This window comes from Schistocerca nitens, chromosome 2 (assembly GCF_023898315.1).
Source record: "Schistocerca nitens isolate TAMUIC-IGC-003100 chromosome 2, iqSchNite1.1, whole genome shotgun sequence".
NCBI lineage: Eukaryota > Metazoa > Arthropoda > Insecta > Orthoptera > Acrididae > Schistocerca > Schistocerca nitens.
Window position 1 is genome coordinate 833,703,319 of NC_064615.1, and position 22,735 is coordinate 833,726,053.

General features: G+C 42.8%; 1 protein-coding gene across 1 annotated transcript in view; it reads left to right on the top strand.

Annotated features, from left to right (window-relative positions):
- LOC126235371 (peroxidase-like) overlaps positions 1 to 22,735 on the top strand; it is a 184,284-nt gene that overhangs the window by 43,037 nt on the left and 118,512 nt on the right. The window contains exon 4 of the mRNA XM_049944093.1: positions 12,843 to 13,069. Coding sequence (XP_049800050.1) covers positions 12,843 to 13,069 — 227 coding nt within the window. The remainder of the gene's footprint in view (positions 1 to 12,842; positions 13,070 to 22,735) is intronic.

Genomic DNA, 22,735 nt, shown 5'->3' on the forward strand with positions numbered 1-22,735 from the left:
TGTGACAATAAAGTCTGCAAAGCTTATTGATTTCTTTCATAATCCGTTCGGAGGGGTTACAATGTGGTGAGTACAATGAAATAAAAACAGGTTTGATTTTATGGTTGCGAAGCATGCGTGACCAAACAGCAGGTCTGAATTGCGGTCCGTTATCTGAAATGACTTTAGCAACGTGGCCAACTTCACGTAAGAAATTTTTGACAAAGGCGTTGGATACAGATCGTCCAGTGGCTTTACGTAACGGAGTGAACGAAACAAATTTTGAAGTAAGTTCAACAGCGACTAGAACGTACGAAAATCCATTCGATGTTCTGACAAGGGGTCCCAATAGATCAACTGCAGCAAATTCTTTTAATTTAGAAGGAATGATAGGAAACAACGGAGCACGATGTGAGATAGTAGATGGTTTAGCCTTTTGACAAAGTTTACAAATAGACACGACTCTTCGAATTCTCTTTTCCATATTGTTAAAATAACAAGTCGTTCGAAGAACATGATAACATTTTCGTGGACCAAAATGTGCGTAGCTGAAATGAATGTACCAAATGAGCTTATTAACAAAATCGTCAGGAATGTAAAGTACCCATAGCTTGTCATCAACAGTGCAGCGTTTGAACAGTATGTTGTTTCTAACCAGATAATAATGCCGAATCTGTGTGTGTGTCTTTTCATGCCATTTACTTTTGATGTCTTTCCAAATAGGATCTTTATCTTGTTCATGAGCAATGTCCTTTAAAGATGTGGTGATGAAGTTTTCAAAGGCGACTTTCTGAATGTAAAGAATACTGAAATTTTTCTCGAGGTTGCCTTCTGTGTTACTTTTCTGAAGCCCAGCCGGTGCGCATGACAGTGCGTCCGCAACAATGTTCTCCTTGCCGGGAATGTAGACTATTGTGAAGTGGAATTCTTGCAGAAACAATGCCCAACGTTTTAACCTGTCATGATTTAATTTTGAAGACATAAGAAATTGTAATGCACGATGATCACTGTACACTTTTACGTGCATACCAGAAAGAAAGAAACGGAATTTGTTAAATGCCCAAACGATAGCTAAAGCTTCTAATTCAGTAACGGAATAATTTTTTTCAGATTTTGTTAGCACTCGGCTAGCAAAAGCAATGGTTTTCTGAATGGTAGTGTCATTTTCTGTGGCTTCTTGAAATAAATGGGCACCAAGACCGACTTTAGAAGAATCCGTGCTAAGGCAGAAATCTTGTGACAGATCTGGATGAGCTAGTATTGGCGCGTTAAGTAGCGATTCTTTCAAAGAATTGAATTCCAACTGTGCTTGTTTGTCCCAGTTCCAAATAGTATTTTTTCCAGTGAGAGAACTAAGTTTTGGTGTAACAAGAATTTGCATATTCAGAAAACGACGGTAAAAATTTACGAGACCTAGAAAACTGCGGACTTGTTTTTTTGTGGATGGAACTGGAATGGCTCTGATTGCTTCTAACTTTTCAGGATCCGGCTGAATGCCTTCAGAAGAAATAATATGTCCCAAAAACCTCACCTTTGACCTACCGAATTCAGACTTTTCCAAGTTAACTGTAATTCCAGATTCTGCAAAAATACGTAACAAACTGTTGAGGATGCGATTATGTTGTTCCCATGAAGCTTCTGCTATTAGAATATCGTCCACATATAAGGTGATGTGACGTTTTAAGAACTCAGGTAATATGGAATTTAGCCCACGAATGAATGCTGCTGAAGAAGTGTTCAAACCGAAAGGAAGTTTCCGAAACTGATAACAAACGCCGAAACAAAGGAAAGCTGTGTATTTTCTACATTCTGGATGAAGTTCGATCTGATAAAAGCTGGATCTGAGATCAATGGAAGACAACACTTTTACCCCATTAAAATTTTGAAGAAGTTCTTCCAACGTTTGCAGCCTGTCAGTTTCAGGAATAATGATAGTATTGATTTGTCTCGAATCTAAGACAAGCCTGATCGATCCATTTTTTTTCTCAACAACATGTAATGGATTGTTGTATGAGCTTACTGCAGGCTCAATAATGCCCTCGTCAAGCATAGATTGTATTTCTGTTCTAACACGGTCCCTATAATGTGCTGGAATTACGTATGGTCTAACACAAAATTTAGTATGCTCACGAACACGAAATTGGTATTGAAATCCCTTGATTGTTCCTGTTTTGTGAGTAAAAACTGTGGAATGTGCTTGTAAAATCTCAAAAAGGTCCTGCCTATCAGTGTCATTACAATTCTCAATTGTTTGAATTTTATTCTGAATTAACTCATTAATTTCAAATATGCCGTCGATATCATCCCTGTCAGTACTTGCAGAGTGATTGTTAGTGTCTAGTTCCATAGAAAATTCCGAACTGTTGTCTAACAGAAGGTAAAGCCGATTAATTTCCTCGTCATGGTTTGAGAGCCAATCTTCAAATTTCAAAGCTATTGACTTACCTTCCTTCTCTAAACTTATTTCCGCATTGTGAAAGTTTAAGATTGCTTTGTATTCATTCAAAAAGTCTACTCCCAATATAATTTCCGTCGACAATAATGGAACAATAAGAAAGTTCATAGAGAAGCTGTGGCTTTGGCAAAAGAATTCTAAATTGGTTTGTTGGCGTACATCTACACTTTTTCCAAAGATTGCACCTTGTAATTTAATCTTACGTAACGGAGGTGTGGGGCAATCATTCGATTTGTTGCATTTGCTAAAAGCTGTTTCACTAATTACTGAAATGGGACTGCCAGAGTCAAGTACTGCCGTAAATTTTACGTCATTTACAGTAATGTGAATCACAGGATATGCAATGTTGTTATGTTTTATGTCGTGTTCCTGGAGTAAGATGTCCCTAATGTCTTCCATTTTTACGTAATTACTAGCTACGGCAGCTGCGTCGTTAGTTTCATACGTACGTTTTGTGGCTGCCAGCAGTATGAGTCATTGCCTATTGTCTCTTTGTTGGCGCACGTCATTATTGGGGTTTGGACACCTAACTTCTACAAATTCACTTTGTCGAGAGGGCCCTGCTCTGTTTGAATCCCGCCAGTTCTGATGCAATTCAGGTCTGTCGTTACGATCATATCGTCTGTCGTCATGTCGGTAGTTCCTGTAGTTTCTTTCTTCTCGGTTAAGTGGTGGAGAATTTCTCCCTGAATTATCACTGCACAGTGGACCATTGCGTCTAAAGTTATTCTGTCTCCCGTAATAATAATTGTTTTGGTTCCCATATTGTCTGTTTCTCTGATTGTCTCTGTGATAGTCATTACTGCGGAGAGGTGATCTTTCCCTGTAATTATTACTACTCTGCCAACGGTTGTCATACGGGTGGTGTCTGTTTCAGTCACGATTTGTGTTGTGAGAATAGCCTTGTCGCGTCCAGTTATTATTTCTTTCATCGCGGAATTGCGACGGATGTGATCTGTAATTGTTGTGCTCGTGCGTTCCGCGATTGTCAGTGTCAATTTCCAGTTCTTGTAAGAGTCCTTGAAAAGCTTCAATGTCGTCTTTACAACGTCCTGCCAAAATAATATGTCGTAAATGTTCAGGCAGTTTGATTAAGCAAATGCGGATGAGTTCTGAGGGGCTGTATGGGTTTGAAAGATACTGATTCTTGTGTAACATGTCTTCAAAATATTTCACAAGACTGGAAAATTCAGATTGTTCGAAATGTTTCATCATTATGATGCTATGTTTTACTCGGTCTTGTGTAGCTTGAGACCAATATGCCGAGAGGAAGGCATGATAAAAATCTCCTTCATTGTGACAATCGTGAATGACCGATCGCATTCTTACAGCTGGTTCATTCTCCAAGTAGCCACACATAAATTCTAATCTGTGCTCTAATGACCAGTTGGGGGGAAAACAATGAGAGAATTGATGGAGCCACACTTGTGGATGAATGTCGTTGGCAGAATTCTTAAATGTTTTGAATTTACGTGTAGTAATGAACAGCTTATAGTCAAAATCATCGTGTCGGCGAGTAGCATATCGGTCATTGTTACGTCGTGTCGGCGGTTCCGTCTCAAAATTCGGTGCACATTGCCAATTTCTTTCATAACTTCCGAAATGCCCTGTGTTATTATGTTGCGGCTTTTCCGTATTTCTATGTCCCTCTTCCCGTGTTGGAGTGCGAGTGTCCTCTGAAATTTGTAATTTTTGTATTACTTGTGCCAATTGATCTTGTACTTCCCGGATTTCTCTTTTGTACTGTATATTGATTTGATTTTGATTGAATTTCCTAATTTGTTCACACTCTTCTGTGTCATTAAAGACTACCGGTCTTGCGTCATTCAGATTATCATCTACCTTCGTAGATAAATTATTTAGCTGATCCGAAAGTTCAACTACTTTCTCTGATAGTGTACTTATTTCCTCAGTGTGTTTTTCTGAACCAAGTTTCAGAGTGTCCATTTGTGTGGAAATCGTATCTACTGTGTCCTTTAAGTTTTCTTGAATTTTTGCAAGTTGCGTAACCGAATCGGTAGATGCAACTGAGTCAATTTTAGCTTGCAGGGTGTCGTGATTTTCATGAACAATAATTTGCAGTTCTTTTATGGCTGCTTCGTGATTCTGTAATGCATTTTCAAGACGCGAAAAAATATGTTGGAAATGCTCACAAATTTGTGTTTTTACGTCATTACAGACTTTTTGACATTTCGATTCAATGTTATGTAACTCAGTAGTTAAATCTTCACGTGTTTGTTCAAGCATGGTGTGAAGATTTTGTTCCATTGCGTCTAACTGTTGCTGTGTTTGTCTCTGGTGTGGTTCCATTGTGTCTAACTTTTGAAGATTTTGTTCCATTATGTCTAACTTTTGAAGCTTTTGCTGTGTTTGTCTCTGATTTTGTTCCATTGTGTCTAACTTTTTAAGATTTTGTTCCACTGTGTCTAACTTTTGAAGCTTTTGTCCCATTTCTTGCATTAATTGTAATAACAATGCACTGATGCCTGAAACATGTTCCTCAGTGCTTTTCGGCAGTGAATTTGCACCGGCAACATTCACATTTTGACAAGCAGAAAATGTGTCTTGACTTATTTGAGAAAACGGTGAGGACGCAAAACCTGAGTCTACAATATTTGCAAAATTGTGTCCTGTCATTCTCTATTCCTGAGGCGAGCTGTTGCCGACCGATCGATCGATAATGCTTCCCTCTTCACTAATTGTTTCACTGTCCATGCCATTGTTTGCCACCCGCTCCATTTCCCTATGCACAGTTACCAAATTACTACTTTGAATATTAGTTAATTCATTACACGGTGGTGCTAACACACTGCTTTCGTCTTCGCTGTCATTTCTCAATTTACTTTGGAGCCTAGTGTTACGTTTTTCACACGCCATTATTGTCACAATATTTCACACGACAACACAGAAAAACACAATTTGAAGAGCAAAAATAAGAGAACACATTAACATAACACTGAAAATAATATCTAGTTAATTGCAGCTGCGAAATACTTGGTGCAAATCTACATGCATGCCACAACTGTTTTACTGTACAACAATGAAAAACTACAACTACAATGGAGATTCTCTCTACAATTACACGCTAGCAATAAACAATAGCTACACTAATTACACAAGCTACAAGAAAAAATCAGAAGATTCCAGGTTCGAATCCTGGCAGGGTCGCCATATGAAACGTCCCCTTTTGAAAAATTATACCTGACTGTGCTTAAACTGACACACAATATTTTTAGCGCAACGCAATCTGACTTTCAAAAATCCCTACAAAAAAATGGCCCTGACTAACATTAACCTATACCTTTCACAAATCGCTTACCTCACAAAAATCTTGGTTACTCGAACTACTGCAATACAGCCAGCGCCACTACTGCCAGCTAAATAAAAGATTCAAACTACGGAAGGCACTAACTACTGATAGGCATAGTTAGCAAATGAAAGATTTTGATAGAGAACAAACAATGTATTTACCTTAATAGTCATCAAAAGTCATAATATATGTAAGAGTTCATAACATCCATTCTTACAAATATCAAAACTCCGCCATTTCTCTCCCCACATCCACCACTGCCGGCGGCTCACCTCCAACTGCGCAACGCTACGCGCTGTTCACAGCCAGCTGCCTAACACTATAATGGCGAGTATTACAACAATGCAAAGCAGCTACAGACTGCACACAGCACAGCCAGTGACTTTCATACAGAGGTGGCGTTACCAATAAAAAAACCTAAACAGCCTACTTACACTGTATAAAGAATTTGTGCCTTATACCCACAAACAGTTATGTGAGACGGAATATTCGTCTTAACGTCCATCTCTACACAGCGGACCCCGTTAAAACACTGTAGTTTAAAGCGAGGCGACCATCTTTCATTTGCAATTGATTTAACGTCTCCGTAGTTTGAAAGAGCTTCCTTAATCTTATCATTTTCAATTTCAATGGGAAGATTCAAGACACGAACGGTTTTGTAATGAATGTCCGCTCGATAGATGGAAACTTTACTTTTATAACCATTTCTATGCACAAAATCTATTTCATAGCCCCACTTTCGTAACACTTTATCAACAGTCGAAGCACTGATTAACTTGACAAAAACACAGTATTTTTCCTGATCCAGTTGCCAGGTATGAACGGTTTCAGAATTTAGACCAATTACCTGTGTAATCCAGTCATCTATTTCCAGGGATGTCGGCTGAACAGGACGGGATTCCTTGTCAAAAGCAAATACCAGAGTATTCTTCCTGAGGTTTGTAGCCATGATTAATCCAGCGAAGCAATTTCGGTTAAACAACCGAAATTCCAAGCAACTGCAGCAAGACCAGAAAGAGCGATCAGATCACAAGGAACAGGAACGAACACGGAGATTAACGGACGGACGGCACTCGGCGAAGCACAAGTACAGCGATGTAAACACTGAAGTGCAGCGCAACAGTTAACAGCGGCCACTCGCGATCGCGGCTGAAACGGAACTTCGCCACTGGACCACGGCGCTGCTTGACTCGCAGTGCCTTGATGCATATCTTAGCATGGACTACTCAGTTTTTATATTTTATTAATTTTTTTCATAGTTACACACAACTTCTTCCTGTTTTTTCTATTGATCTGTGTTCAGTTTTTCAAGGCCTGTCCACTGTGCCAACTTATAATTAAACCTGAGGGGGGTGCGATGGGGAGGTTCCCTTGTGAGTGGTGCCGTTGAAAGCCAGGTAGAAGAGGGCAGGCAGGCCACGAGCGGTCGTCCGACAAGAATTCTGCCAACCAACCGACGGGATGTCGGCCTGCTGTTTGTCGTCGGCGCTGACCCTGGTGAAGCACTACAGTATTTTCGCTGTGTGCAGGCCCTCTTTGCGCAGCTCGTGGCTTCGGCCTCTCGGATCTCGTGACCACCTCTTGTCGCGACGCTACCGCCAATCCTCAAACTTCGTGCCTCTTCCTCTCGGGCCAGCGAACCCGTATACAGGGTGAGTTACCTAACGTTACCGCTGGATATATTTCGTAAACCACATCAAATACTGACGAACCGATTCCCCAGACCGAACGTGAGGAGAGGGGCTAGTGTAATTGTTTAATACAAACCATACAAAAATGCACTGAAGTATGTTTTTTAACACAAACCTAAGTTTTTTTAAATGGAACCGCGTTAATTTTGTTAGCACATCTGAACGTATAAACAAATACGTAATCAGTGTCGTTTGTTTCATTGTAAAATGTTAATTACATCCGGAGATATTGTAACCTAAAGTTGACGCTTGAAACCTCCGACGTACAGTTGCGTGTTGTAACAAACACGGGCCACGGTCGGCCAGCAGCATCTGTAGGGACATGTTTACGATGACGACCGTGTTTACGAGTGTGGCTGTAGTGCACTGTTGTGGTTTGGTCTAACTGTCGCAGTGTCCGCATGTAGCGCTTGCTGCTATTGTTATTCTGCATTCGTCTCCGCACGCAGACCAACTGTAGTACACCGTGTTACCAGACGTCTGTGATAGTGTAGTGTTGTAGGAACTGTGACCATGGTGTATTCGAACTCTGAAAAGGCGGAGATGATACTCATCTATGGCGAGTGTCGACGAAATGCAGCTGAAGCCTGCAGGGTGTATGCAGAACGGTACCCGAACAGAGAGCATCCAACGTGCCGCACATTGCAAAACATCTACCGCCAACTGTATGCAACAGGTATGGTCGTAGCACGCAAACGGGTCCGTAACAGGAGAAGCGGGTGCAGTTGGTGTGTTGGCTGCTGTTGCCATGAACCCACACATGAGTACACGGGACATTGCGAGAGCCGGTGGACTGAGTCAAAGTAATGTCATGTGCATACTGCATCGTCACCGCTTTCACCCGTTTCATGTGTCGCTACATCAGCAATTACATGGTGATGACTTTAATCATCGAGTACAATTCTGTCAATGGGCATTAACAGAGAATGCGTTGCTCACCGCTTTCACCCGTTTCATGTGTCGCTACATCAGCAATTACATGGTGATGACTTTAATCATCGAGTACAATTCTGTCAATGGGCATTAACAGAGAATGCGTTGCAGTTCTACCTGTTTACCGATGAAGCGGGTTTCACAAACAACGGAGCAGTGAATCTACGGAACATGCATTACTGGTCCGTGGGCAATCCTCGCTGGCTCAGACAGGTAGAGCGACAGCGACCGTGGACTGTAAATGTATGGTGCGGAATCATTGGCGACCACCTCATTGGTCCTCACTTCATTGCAGGGGCCCAAACAGCTGCAACATACATCGCGTTTCTACAGAATGATCTGCCAACGTTGCTCGAAAATGTCCCACTGGCAACGCGTCGACGTATGTGGTATCAGCATGATGGTGCATCTGCGCATTCCGCAATTAACACTAGGCTGACCCTTGACAGGATGTTCGACGGGCGTTTCATAGGACGTGGAGGACGCATAAATTGGCCAGCCCGTTCTCCTGATCTTACAGCTCTGGACTTCTTTCTGTGGGGTACGTTGAAGGAGAATGTGTACCGTGATGTGCCTACAACCCCAGAGGATATGAAACAATGTATTGTGGCAGCCTGCGGCGACATTACACCAGATGTACTGCGGCGTGTACGACATTCATTACGTCAGAGATTCCAATTGTGTGCAGCAAATAATGGCCACCACATTGAACATCTATTATTGGCCTGACACGTCGGGACACACTCTATTCGGTGGGCAGTGGTTAGCACGCTGGACTCGCATTCGGGAGGACGACGTTTCAATCCCGTCTCCAGCCATCCTGATTTAGGTTTTCCGTGATTTCCCTAACTCGTTTCAGGCGAATGCCAGGATGGTTCCTTTGAAAGGGCACGGCCGATTTCCTTCCCCATCCTTCGCTAACCCGAGCTTGCGCTCCGTCTCTAATGACCTCGTTGCCGACGGGACGTTAAACAACACTAACCTAACCTAACCACACTCTATTCCACTCCGTAATTGAAAACGGAAACCACGTGTGTACGTGTACCTCACCTCTCATGGTAATGTACACGTGCGTCAGTGAAAAAGACCAATAAAAAGGTGTTAGCATGTGGACGTAATGTGCTGTTCCAGTCTCTTCTGTACCTAAGGTCCATCACCGTTCCCTTTGGATCCCTACGTAATTCGGTGCTCTCCGATACACACGATCGAACAGCGGAGGAGTGGTACTCAAGCGTCAACTTTAGGTTACAATATCTCCGGATGTAATTAACATTTTACAATGCAACAAACGGCACTGATTACGTATTTGTTTACATGTTCGGATGTGCTAACAAAACTAACGGGGTTCCATTTTAAAAAAAAGTAGTTTTGTGTTAAAAAACATACTTCCGTGCATTTTTTTATGGTTTGTATTAACCAATTACACTAGCCCCTCTCCTCACGTTCGGTCTGTGGAATCGATTCGTCAGTATTTGATGTGGTTTACGAAATATATCCAGCGGTAATGTTAGGTGACTCACCCAGTATATATCGACAAGCAAAACCTTCGGAGGATACAACTCACAGATACGAACTCTTCCTCATAAATATTGGCTAATTGGCTAGCTGTGCAGCTATCTACTGTGCATACCGGGCACAGAGGCCATAACCGCTTTCGCGTACTATAGCACAGGGGAAAGGGCATGTGATAAATTTGATGGCTCTGAAGTATGCGGGATTGAGTGTAATGACTGCGATAAATATTACATCGGCCAAACCGGTCATTCTCTTAAAATAAAGTTTAAGGAGCATTCAGAGCCGCATAAGAAAACTGCTTTGCGACTGCATTTATCAGAAACTGGTCATTCTATAGGGAACATTGAGAATAATATGTGTATTCCTCACAGGGTGCAAAGAGACCGCATTCTCAACTTATTAGAAGGGCTTGAAATGTATAAAGCGAGAAAACAAAAGTCATCAGAAGTGTTCGATGCGCAGAGCGATTTTGTACCTTGTGCCTGCTTTGCTTCGTTTGACAGTGGTCTACTTTAATCCATTTTCTTTCCTTTATTGAGTTTCGATTCCCCCCGAAGGGGGCGGGCTGGCAGCAGCTTAGTACGCCTCTCTTCAGCCTAAAGAATTTGTTTTAAAAAGATGAAGATAATATATAATAAAAACAGGCGATAAAATTGGTGACTTAAATGGTAAAATGGCGGAAAATCGTGGAACTTAAAACATAAAACAAAGGGTTGATGATGCTAATAAAATACATAAGAAGCATACAGGTAACAGAATAGCCGTGCACTTAAAAAAACACGGCGACAGTCTGGTTTCTGTTCGCAAGAGATATAAAATTTACACCCAGCGACAGCATGGTTTCTGTTCGCAGCACTTTGGAAAGACGAACAACACTGAACATTCACTTGAACACTGCACTAAAAAGTTTTCAGAAGTATGATATACCATAGCCGAGGGCAGATGGGGGGGAACCTGGACAGACGACGGGAAAGGAAAGGGGGGGGGGAAGGAGAGGAAAAAACGAAGTAGGGGGAGGGGGGAAAAGAGCAAATGGAGGACGAGGACCCATAAGTGGGGGGGGGGGCGCTGGGCAGATGTGACAGGGAGTGGGAAAAGGCAGAGGAGGGGAATGCAAAAGAACTTGGGGAGGGGGAAGAAGGGAGGCAGGGAGAGGTTAGGTGGGGAGAAAACAGGATGGAAGCGGGGGGGGGGACGGAAGAGGAAACCCAGGGAAAGGACAGGAAAGGAGGGGGGTGAGGATCAGGGTTGATAGGAGGGATAAATGGAGGGAGAGAGGGCACCATCTGGGAGGGGGAGTTGACGGAAGCCACCTTGGGAGAGGAGATGAAGGGTGTAGAGATGGAAGGTAGGGGGGACACAACAGTGAAGGCGTGGCAGAGTGCGGGGATTGGAGAAGAGAGGAGCAACCAGGGGATGAGGGGGATCAGGCGGCAGGAGGTGTAGAGTATGTGGATATGTTTGAGGAATAGGAGCAGATGGGGGAAAGGAATGAGGTCGTAGCGGATATGAGTGGGGGACGGGAGGCGTATATGGAAAGCGAGGCGGAGAGCATGGTGCTCGAGGATCTGGAGGGACTTATAGAATTTGGGGGGGGGGGGATATCCAGGCGGGACTGGCATAACAGAGGATGGGACAGATTAAGGATTTGTAGGTGTGGGGGACAGTAGAGGGGTGCAACCCCCATGTCCGACCAGAGAGGAGTTTGAGGAGTCGGAGACAGTTGTGGACTTTGGATTGGATGGAGCGGAGATGAGGGATCCAGGTGAGGTGGCGGTCAATGGTGAGGCCAAGGTAGGTGATGATGGGGGAGAAGAGGACAGGACGGGCGCAGATGGTAAGGGAGAAATCCAGGAGCTGGAAGGAGCGAGTGGTACGACCTACGATGATTGCCTGGGTCTTGGAAGGATTGATTTTCAGGTGCCACTGGTTACACCATGCGGCAAAAAGGTCAAGGTGATTCTGGAGAAGGCGTTGTGACTGTTGGAGGGTAGGAGCAAGGGCAAGGAATGCGGTGTCAGTGGCATACTGCAGGGAACTTTAATCCCTGAACGCCTCTCTCTTATATGTAAATTTTTCATGAGTTGTCAAGCCTCATTAGTTAGCGAATCTTCAGCATTCTCATGTAACATCGGAATCTGAATATAAACTTTAAATTGCGGGTGTTTACATTTATGAATGACATTCCACTGACTTTTTAACAATGTTCGGCAGGTTTCTATTCGTAACATCACAAGCCTAATATTTACAAGGTATGGTGTTTTATCATTATTTTCTGGGAACGGCGTGTTACAGTGCACTAGGGTTCCTCCGCTGGTTAAGTTCCTCTGACCGCTTCTCGCCTTAGCGATAATCTGGCGGTCGTGTCGACAGAGGGCGCTGATTACTTAATACAGTCTCTTTTCATTCATTTGGCTTCTTTCCCTATTTATTTCATCATTTTATAATATACTGTGAAATCTGTAAGCTTGTGGTTATGATGTCTTTATATTTTCACCTAAAGTTCACCACAAGAGCGTATCAGAATTGTTGGTACTTAACTCTTTCCTTTTTAACAATCCACAGTCTTTACTGATTGTATTCTTCTTTTTGTTCCATTTCGTACAATTATATGATCGAAGAATATGTGCAGCCTACAGTAGCGACATCTGACGAGCGTACGATATAAACATTTTGTGGCCACTGTACAGCAGTTTGTTATGAACGGTAGCACTGTTAACAATGACTAGTACACTCCATGTTTTATATATGTGCTATGGTACTAAGCTGATTTTGTGTTTATCTTTCTATGATGGCACTGTGGTTGTATTATAATAGGATATCTTTTTAAAACAAGTACGCCTCGTCATACTTAGAGAGCTAATTTTCATATCAGTGCGTTACAGGCAAATAATAAAACATTCTCTGGATCTGAGGGGTTTACAGCAGGGTGCTGTACTAGAGGTGTGGGGTGCTGCAGGTACGGGCTGTCGCGAGGCGACATCGGCGAGCTGTCTCGCGTGGACACGCTGCGCACGTCGGTGCTGGCCTTCTGCCCGCCGCATCTGCAGAAGGCGCGCCTCGCAACCCCCTGCCCTGTGATCCGCTACCGGCGCTACGACGGCGCCTGCAACAACCTGCGCCATCCGCAGTGGGGCGCCACGGGACACCCCTTCAGCAGGCTGCTGCCGCCTGACTACGCCGACGGTGAGCACGTACTTTTCCTCTTCCATCTACGAGGGGTACTCGCAAAATAACTTACGTTACCTTGTAACTAAGTCACTGGATTAGCTGAAGTGAACACATCCGCACCCTGTACATCATTCGCCGACTCAGTCCCCGTCACCCCCTGGTGTCTTCTGTCCTCTCTACCCCCAGTCCGTTGCCGCACCTTCACTGTTGTGTCCCACCCTCTCTCGATCCCCACACCCTCCACCTCCTTTCCCAATGCAACTTCTAGCACCTGCCCCTCCCAGATGATCAGCTTCATCCTGGTCTCTACCCATCCTACCAACTCTAATGCTACCTTCCCCACTTTACTCCTCAGGGCTCCCTCTCCCCTCCTCTTCCCCTCCCCTGAACGGTTTTCCTCTTTCCTACACCCCCTCCCTTTCCTGTGCCACCCTTCTGTGTGTCCCTGCTCCCTCCTGACTTGCCTTTCCTGCAATCCCCCGCCGCGCCCATCTCCTGCTCATTGGTGCCCCACCCGACCACCCTTCACCCTTTTTCTTTTCATCCCACACCCTTCAGGTCCCCCTCCTCCATTGCACCTTCCTCTCCCCTCTTTTTCCCTCCTCTCAGGCCTCCTCTCTCTCGGCAGTTTTTATTCTTTGTGTGTGCTCCATAGCTTGCAGCGGTCTTTTCAGTGTCTCTCATTCTGGAGTGTTTTCATACTATAGCCAACTTTTACCCTGTGCATGACACTCCAGTGTCCAGTGTCCAGCTCCACAAGTCGCCAACTGTGTTCTTTTAACCTTATGTCGACTGGTTTTTTAACTGTCCCCCAGTGAGCATCCCCATGTCAATCTATATTTAAACCCCCATTGTCTCCACTTATTATATTTTTATGTCCCCCTTTTCTTCACCTTTTTTCTATATAGTTTCTTCTCTTTAATTACCTGTAATGTCAATTGGCTGAAGAGCGGCGGAATGTGGCGCTGCCAGCCCTTCCCTGCCCATATTGGGCAGGGGAATGAAATCACAATAAAAAAAATTGAAGCAAATTTATTAGAACAGTACACCCATGGGCATTCCCAGGGAATGGGTGGAGGAAACGAGACACAATTTCTTAAAAAATTAGACTCAAAACTATATAATAACTGTGCTATTCACCACTGAACGTAATCTATCTTCTTTGGACATACCCATGACCACACTGTGAATGAATATACCCAGCACAGTGTGTCAACACGGAATGTCCTAAACGTCTACAAGGGTCTACCACTCCTGTGTATAGGGGATAGATAAAAATATGGAAACACCAAAAACACAACATTTTAGCGAAAGTCTGGGAGAGTTGGATCAGTTCGTTTCTTCACCATACAATTTGTGTTTTTCAACTTTTTTTGACTTCTTCGGCATGTTTGTATAGAGTGTCATATAAACTTAAGTACAATATATCATTGAGGTACTGCCACTTAAATTACAAGAGATGTGATAAAATGAAAATATACATGAATGGTCCATCTCGCCCACAAGTGTATGGGTGAGATGAACCAGCGTACTGGGAGAGATGTATCAAATAAAAATGGCTAAACATAAAGAAATGAGTCAAATGAAATTTCATACCTTTGTTTGGAATATGTTGTAATGAATAGACTTATACTACTACATATTTTATTCCAAAGCAATTTTTTCACTTTTTAAAAATCTTGGTTGAACATTGGCTTTTCTAAAGAGTTGTTGATTTTGTTTAAGAATTAGCCTGAAACTTCCTTGCAGGGTAAAACTTTGTGCCAGACCGAGACTCAAACTCGGGACCTTTGCCTTTTGCAGGCAAGTGCTCCACCAAGTGAGCTATGCACGCCCCCTTCTCACAATTTTACTTCGGCCAGTACCTCATCTCCTACCTTTCAAACTTCACAGAAGTTCCCCTGTGAAGTTTGAAAGGTAGAAGACAAGGTATTGGCGGAAGTAAAACTGTGTGCAGGGGGTCTGAGTCGTGCTTTGATAGTTCAGTTGGTAGAGCACTTGCTCTCGAAAGGCGAAGGTCCCGATTTCGAGTCTCGGTCCGGCACACACTTTTAATCTATCAGGAATTTCATATCAGCGCACACTCCGCTGCAGAGTGAAAATTTCATTCAAGAATTAGACTGTCTTTCTCCCATCACAATAATTACATTTATTACTAAATGTTGACCATTGTGAACAGGCAACACACTGAATCCAATAGTATTTTTTATTAGTTTCGTAGTAGATTTCATCGCAGCCAACAAATTCATGCTCATCTCATTAATCAAAGTTATTTTTGTCATCTTCTACAATATCTGTATCTGATGAACACGGTGAGCTATTTGCGGTATTTTTCTCATTGAGCATCTTCAGTCTGTTTTTCTCTTCACAAGTATTTCCCTTTTCTGATATTTTTTCTTTTTTCTTTTTTTATTATCCCTTTTTTCTTTACAGTTTCAATATTTTCGGCAAAGTTTAGTCCTTTGAATACAGTTGCTGCCTTCCTTTCAAAATTCATGGTTTTATCGCTAGAAGGAACAGGTGATTTTTCTTCCAAAAGTTTCGTCCGTGTTGGCATAGAAATAGTCAATTTTTAGATGGTAATCTTGCAAGTGGAGCCTGAAGCTGTGTCAGTGAAAGAATTTGACTTGTGCAGATACCTCAGTTCTTTTGATGTGCTTGCAATCAGTAGGTCTTTTGATGAGTCTTGAAGTGGTTGGTTGGCCTATGTACAAGATGCTGCTCTTCCATTTGTTGGCACACACATATCCTCCAATGATTTAGTATAATCTGAGAGCGCAACCATCTTCATTGGGCTTATTGCGCATGTCTTGAAGCTATATTTAATTGTGCTCTCTCTCTCACACACTGAAACAAGTGGTCGATCTCTGCATAATAACACTGGTCCAGCCCTCCCGATGGTTTGGGAGAGATGAACCACGCCGAATTCTGTCAGCAGGCAGTGAACTCAGTGGTCATTTTAGATTAGTTTCATGCCTACACATTAGTCAAGCTCGCAGAAAAAATTGTATCAATATTGCACAAACTAAGCCTTAATACTAAAATTATGTAACAACGCATAAAACTTTCAGCTTTCAGAACAGAGAATGTGATTTTTCTCCAGAACTAACACGAAAAGGAGAGCAACACTTCTGCATCACGTTTGTTCACAAAATAACTTCCTTGCAAGTGGCGGGAGCTACTCTCCAGCGACGCATTTGTGAAAGATACTACTAGTCCATCTCACGCAGTGGTCCAACTTCCCAGACCTACCCTACCGTCCCCAGTACGGTGTAGGAGAAACGACAGGATTCAAAACAGCGTCCGGTCGTCTCGGAAATGATAAATACAGGTGCTGTATCGCTTTCAATGGAATCTTACACCATTCTTCCTGCAAAACAGTGCAAGTTTAGGTAACGATGACGGAGGTGGATACCGATCACTCAACCTTTTCTTCAAAGTTGACAACAAAGGCTCAATAATACTACGGTCTGGTGAGTGTGGTCGCCAGGGGAGATGCGAAAATTCATCCTCTGCTAACAAAACCAGCCGTGGACGATACGAGCCAAGTGAACAGGGCCCCTGTCCTCTTGGAACACAGAATCACCATTGGTGGTCAAACGTTGTACCATGGGATGGACCAGTTCAGCCAAAATGGCGACATAATCCTTGGCGGTAGTATGATGGAGCCCTTGGAATATCACGATAAGGCTGGCCAAATCTTCACCGAATTCCCGACGTGTTTCGCTCTTGAGATGTAAACTCGGCCAGAAGTTGGAAACAGTGGGCAACAAGACTCATCCGAGCAAATGACTTTTTTCCATAGCTACATAATCCTGGCTTTATGACCTGGGCACCACGTTTCCCTGATAAGCGCATCTGTATCACATATGTGTGGTTTTGGAATTCCAGCGCGCCCTGCAATAGGGTATTTGATTGTTTTTGTGGAAATCGTCTCAAAAGATTAATTACGTCATTTTATGCTCATGGAGTTCAGTGTTTAAAGAAAACGGAAATGAAATTCAATTAATTGGAAGCCCACTAAAACGCTCGATTTAAGTCGTGTTATGCCTGTGACGTCACTGCCTAGCATGCTGCTCCTAAAGTCATAAAGCTCATTCAGAGTGATATCTTGTTTTGGAATTTACGTTTCGGAAAATGGATTACAAATGGTGCGCAGTACCGCATTGTAAAAATAAGTCTATAAAAAATTCGAAAAATAGTTTTTGAATGTTCCAAGGAATGAGATTAGTTAAATGTAGTTGCGACTCCTTTGTAGAGATCCAAATGAGATACTGGTCACTACATATGATTATTTCTGTGAGAATCATTTTAATGTAAGTAATCACTCGATAAAAAACATATTATTCTATTAGTTTGCTATTAAGTATCATGCTCTGCAACTGCAAAAGTGTAAAGTCTTATTATGTACTATTTAATGTGATTATATATACATTTCCGAAGGAGCACTCCACGATACGACATGTACGTTTTCTAATGTACTTGGTGAAAGTAAAAATTTTATATTGTTTTAGTTCGCTATAAAGTATTAAGTTGTGGTTGCAGTTGTCAGTTTTAACATTTACAACAGTGATACAGTACTTCCCTATAAGATAAATCAACTATTTATGTCTCAAAAAATATCTTTTCGCCGGCCGGTATGGTCGTGCGGTTCTAGGCGCTTCAGTCTGGAACCACGTGACCACTACGGTCTCAGGTTCGACTCCTGCCTCGGGCATGGATGTGTGTGATGTCCTTAGGTTAGTTAGGTTTAAGTAATTCTAAGTTCTAGGCGACTGATGACCTCAGAAATTAAGTCGCATAGTGCTCAGAGTCATTTGAACCAATATCTTTTCGAGAGCATATGAAATTAATAACAAGTATCCAATGAATCAAAATGTCTGATGTACGTAAAAATGAAAGAATTCCCGTAAGTATTTGCTTTAATGGATAATCTGCGGACATTAATTGACAAAGAACAAATGGGGCGAAAATCGAAGAGTCTAATTCCACATCCCTCGACACATATAATAAGTAGAGAAATCAAGAGTGCCACTAACACGATTTAGCCTGACAAGTTTTTTTTGTAACCACTGTTGCATACTAAAAAAATCCAACGAACAGAAGCCAGAATGATTTTTTCTACTTAGTACTCGGAACACAAAGGCGATGCCATAGGAAGGGCGATGGCTTAGGCGTTGACCGACAATGTTACATGTACTCATACGCGGTGTCACCTGATTTCACATGGAAAAGCCGCGAGTCGCGGCAAGGCGTTGGTGGGGATCATACGAGGGTTGGAACTTTAATAGTGGCAAATACTTATTTGCACCTCCCCCCATGAACCATGGACCTTGCCGTTGGTGGGGAGGCTTGCGTGCCTCAGCGATACAGATAGCCGTACCGTAGGTACAACCACAACGGAGGGGTACCTGTTGAGAGGCCAGACAAACGTGTGGTTCCTGAAGAGGGGCAGCAGCCTTTTCAGTAGTTGCAAGGGCAACAGTCTGAATGATTGACTGATCTGGCCTTGTAACAATAACCAAAACGGCCTTGCTGTGCTGGTACTGCGAACGGCTGAAAGCAAGGGGAAACTACGGCCGTAATTTTTCCCGAGGGCATGCAGCCTTACTGTATGATTAAATGATGATGGCGTCCTCTTGGGTAAAATATTCCGGAGGTAAAATAGTCCTCCATTCGGATCTCCGGGCGGGGACTACTCAAGAGGATGTCGTTATCAGGAGAAAGAAAACTGGCGTTCTACGGATCGGAGCGTGGAATGTCAGGTCCCTTATCGGGCAGGTAGGTTAGAAAATTTGAAAAGGGAAATGGATAGGTTAAAGTTAGATATAGTGGGAATTAGTGAAGTTCGCTGGCAGGAGGTTGGTTCAAATGGCTCTGAGCACTATGGGACTCAACTGCTGAGGTCATAAGTCCCCTAGAACTTAGAACTACTTAAACCTAACTAACCTAAGGACATCACACACATCCATGCCCGGGGCAGGATTCGAACCTGCGACCGTAGCGGTCGCGCGGTTCCAGACTGTAGCGCCAGAACCGCTCGGCCACCAGCGGCCGGCCTGGCAGGAGGAACAAGACTTCTGGTAAGGTGACTACAGGGTTATAAACACAAAGTCAAATAGGGGTAATGCAGGAGTAGGTTTAATAATGAATAGGAAAATAGGAATGCGGGTAAGCTACTACAAACAGCTTAGTGAACGCATTATTGTGGCCAAGATAGATACGAAGCCCACACCTACTACAGTAGTACAAGTTTATATGCCAACTAGCTCTGCAGATGACGAAGAAATTGAAGAAATGTATGATGAAATAAAAGAAATTATTCAGATAGTGAAGGGAGACGAAAATTTAATAGTCATGGGTGACTGGAATTCGAGTGTAGGAAAAGGGAGAGAAGGAAACGTAGTAGGTGAATATGGATTGGGGGTAAGAAATGAAAGAGGAAGCCGCCTGGTAGAATTTTGCACAGAGCACAACTTAATCATAGCTAACACTTGGTTTAAGAATCATGATAGAAGGTTGTATACATGGAAGAACCCTGGAGATACTAAAAGGTATCAGATAGATTATATAATGGTAAGACAGAGATTTAGGAACCAGGTTTTAAATTGTAAGACATCTCCAGGGGCAGATGTGGATTCTGACCACAATCTATTGGTTATGACCTGTAGATTAAAACTGAAGAAACTGCAAAAAGATGGGAATTTAAGGAGATGGGACCTGGATAAACTGAAAGAACCAGAGGTTGTAGAGAGTTTCAGGGAGAGCATAAGGGAACAATTGACAGGAATGGGGGAAAGAAATACAGTAGAAGAAGAATGGGTAGCTTTGAGGGATGAAGTAGTGAAGGCAGCAGAGGATGAAGTAGGTAAAAAGACGAGGGCTAGTAGAAATCATTGGGTAACAGAAGAAATATTGAATTTAATTGATGAAAGGAGAAAATATAAAAATGCAGTAAATGAAGCAGGCAAAAAGGAATACAAACGTCTCAAAAATGAGATCGACAGGAAGTGCAAAATGGCTAAGCAGGGATGGCTAGAGGACAAATGTAAGGATGTAGAGGCTTATCTCACTAGGGGTAAGATAGATACTGCCTACAGGAAAATTAAAGAGACCTTTGGAGATAAGAGAACCATTTGTATGAACATCAAGAGCTCAGATGGAAACCCAGTTCTAAGCAAAGAAGGGAAAGCAGAAAGGTGGAAGGAGTATATAGAGGGTCTATACAAGGGCGATGTACTTGAGGACAATATTATGGAAATGGAAGAGGATGTAGATGAAGATGAAATGGGAGGTACGATACTGCGTGAAGAGTTTGACAGAGCACTGAAAGACCTGAGTCGAAACAAGGCCCCCGGAGTAGACAACATTCCATTGGAACTACTGACGGCCTTGGGAGAGCCAGTCCTGACAAAACTCTACCATCTGGTGAGCAAGATGTATGAAACAGGCGAAATACCCTCAGACTTCAAGAAGAATATAATAATTCCAATCCCAAAGAAAGCAGGTGTTGACAGATGTGAGAATTACCGAACAATCAGTTTAATAAGCCACAGCTGCATAATACTAACACGAATTCTTTACAGACGAATGGAAAAACTAGTAGACGCCGACCTCGGGGAAGATCAGTTTGGATTCCGTAGAAATGTTGGAACACGTGAGGCAATACTGACCTTACGACTTATCTTAGAAGAAAGATTAAGGAAAGGCAAACCTACGTTTCTAGCATTTGTAGACTTAGAGAAAGCTTTTGACAATGTTGACTGGAATACTCTCTTTCAAATTCTAAAGATGGCAGGGGTAAAATACAGTGAGCGAAAGGCTATTTACAATTTGTACAGAAACCAGATGGCAGTTATAAGAGTCGAGGGACATGAAAGGGAAGCAGTGGTTGGGAAGGGAGTAAGACAGGGTTGTAGCCTCTCCCCGATGTTATTCAATCTGTATATTGAGCAAGCAGTAAAGGAAACAAAAGAAAAATTCCGAGTAGGTATTAAAATCCATGGAGAAGAAATAAAAACTTTGAGGTTCGCCGATGACATTGTAATTCTGTCAGAGACAGCAAAGGACTTGGAAGAGTAGTTGAACGGAATGGATGGTGTCTTGAAGGGAGGATATAAGATGAACATCAACAAAAGCAAAACGAGGATAATGGAATGTAGTCGAATTAAGTCGGGTGATGTTGAGGGTATTAGATTAGGAAATGAGACACTTAAAGTAGTAAAGGAGTTTTGCTATTTGGGGAGCGAAATAACTGATGATGGTCCAAGTAGAGAGGATATAAAATGTAGACTGGCAATGACAAGGAAAGCGTTTCTGAAGAAGAGAAATTTGTTAACATCGAGTATAGATTTAAGTGTCAGGAAGTCATTTCTGAAAGTATTTGTATGGAGTGTAGCCATGTATGGAAGTGAAACATGGACGGTAAATAGTTTGGACAAGAAGAGAATAGAAGCTTTCGAAATGTGGTGCTACAGAAGAATGCTGAAGATAAGGTGGGTAGATCACGTAACTAATGAGGAGGTATTGAATAGGATTGGGGAGAAGAGAAGTTTGTGGCACAACTTAACTAGAAGAAGGGATCGGTTGGTAGGACATGTTTTGAGGCATCAAGGGATCACAAATTTAGCATTGGAGGGCAGCGTGGAGGGTAAAAATCGTAGAGGGAGACCAAGAGATCAATACACTAAGCAGAGTCAGAAGGATGTAGGTTGCAATAGGTACTGGGAGATGAAGAAGCTTGCACAGGATAGAGTAGCATGGAGAGCTGCATCAAACCAGTCTCAGGACTGAAGACCACAACAACAACAACTTATTTACAGCTCGTACAAAATAGATACGTGTTTCAAAGTTTTACTGACTTTCAAAGTAGTCACCAGCATTGTGTATAACCCGTTGCCAGCGATGTGGAAGTTGTAGAATACTCTAAACAGTGCCAGTTGTGTTGACAGTTCGAGCGGCGCGGTCTATTGCCCGACGAATTTGTAGCAGTTCTGAAGCGAATAACGAGAAGTGTTTCCTCCAGTTTAGAAATCGAGTTGAACTCACGATCGCTTAAGTCAGGGGAGTGCAGTAGGTGGTATAGCACTTAGCAGGCCCATCAATCAAACAAATCAGTAACAGCTTGGGCTGTACATGCTTGAGCATTGTCCTGCAAAATGATGGTCAGGTCCTGCATTAAGTGTCATCACTTCTGTCTCTTAGCTGGTCATAGGTTGTGTTCCAAAAATGAATAGCATTAATAATTAATTAATTAAATAAACTCAGCAGGTACTATTTTTAACGAGTTTAAATGAGGAGTACGATAGCAGAAGTACCTTTAAGAATGCCGTTTATTACCGCAAAACACTTATTGATGTCGATGTTCAGGAACTAAATAAAACACAAGTTGAATAACAGGGAAACGATAGATTCCTACCTCACGTAATTAATTATGAGCAACAACACAGCTCGCAAGATATTCACTTCTAAACGCATACTACATCTTCACTGCAGAAGCCACGGAAAGTGCACAAATCGGCACTACGAAATATTTCTATCTCCCGCGACCACGCGCGAACTGGTTAACACTCTCCAAGTATTTCCTGCGACCGTCCATCGCGCCTTCCCGTCCAGCACTCCCCCGTGTCCTGTGCGACCTGATGCTGGTTCAAATGGCTCTGAGCACTATGGGACTTAACA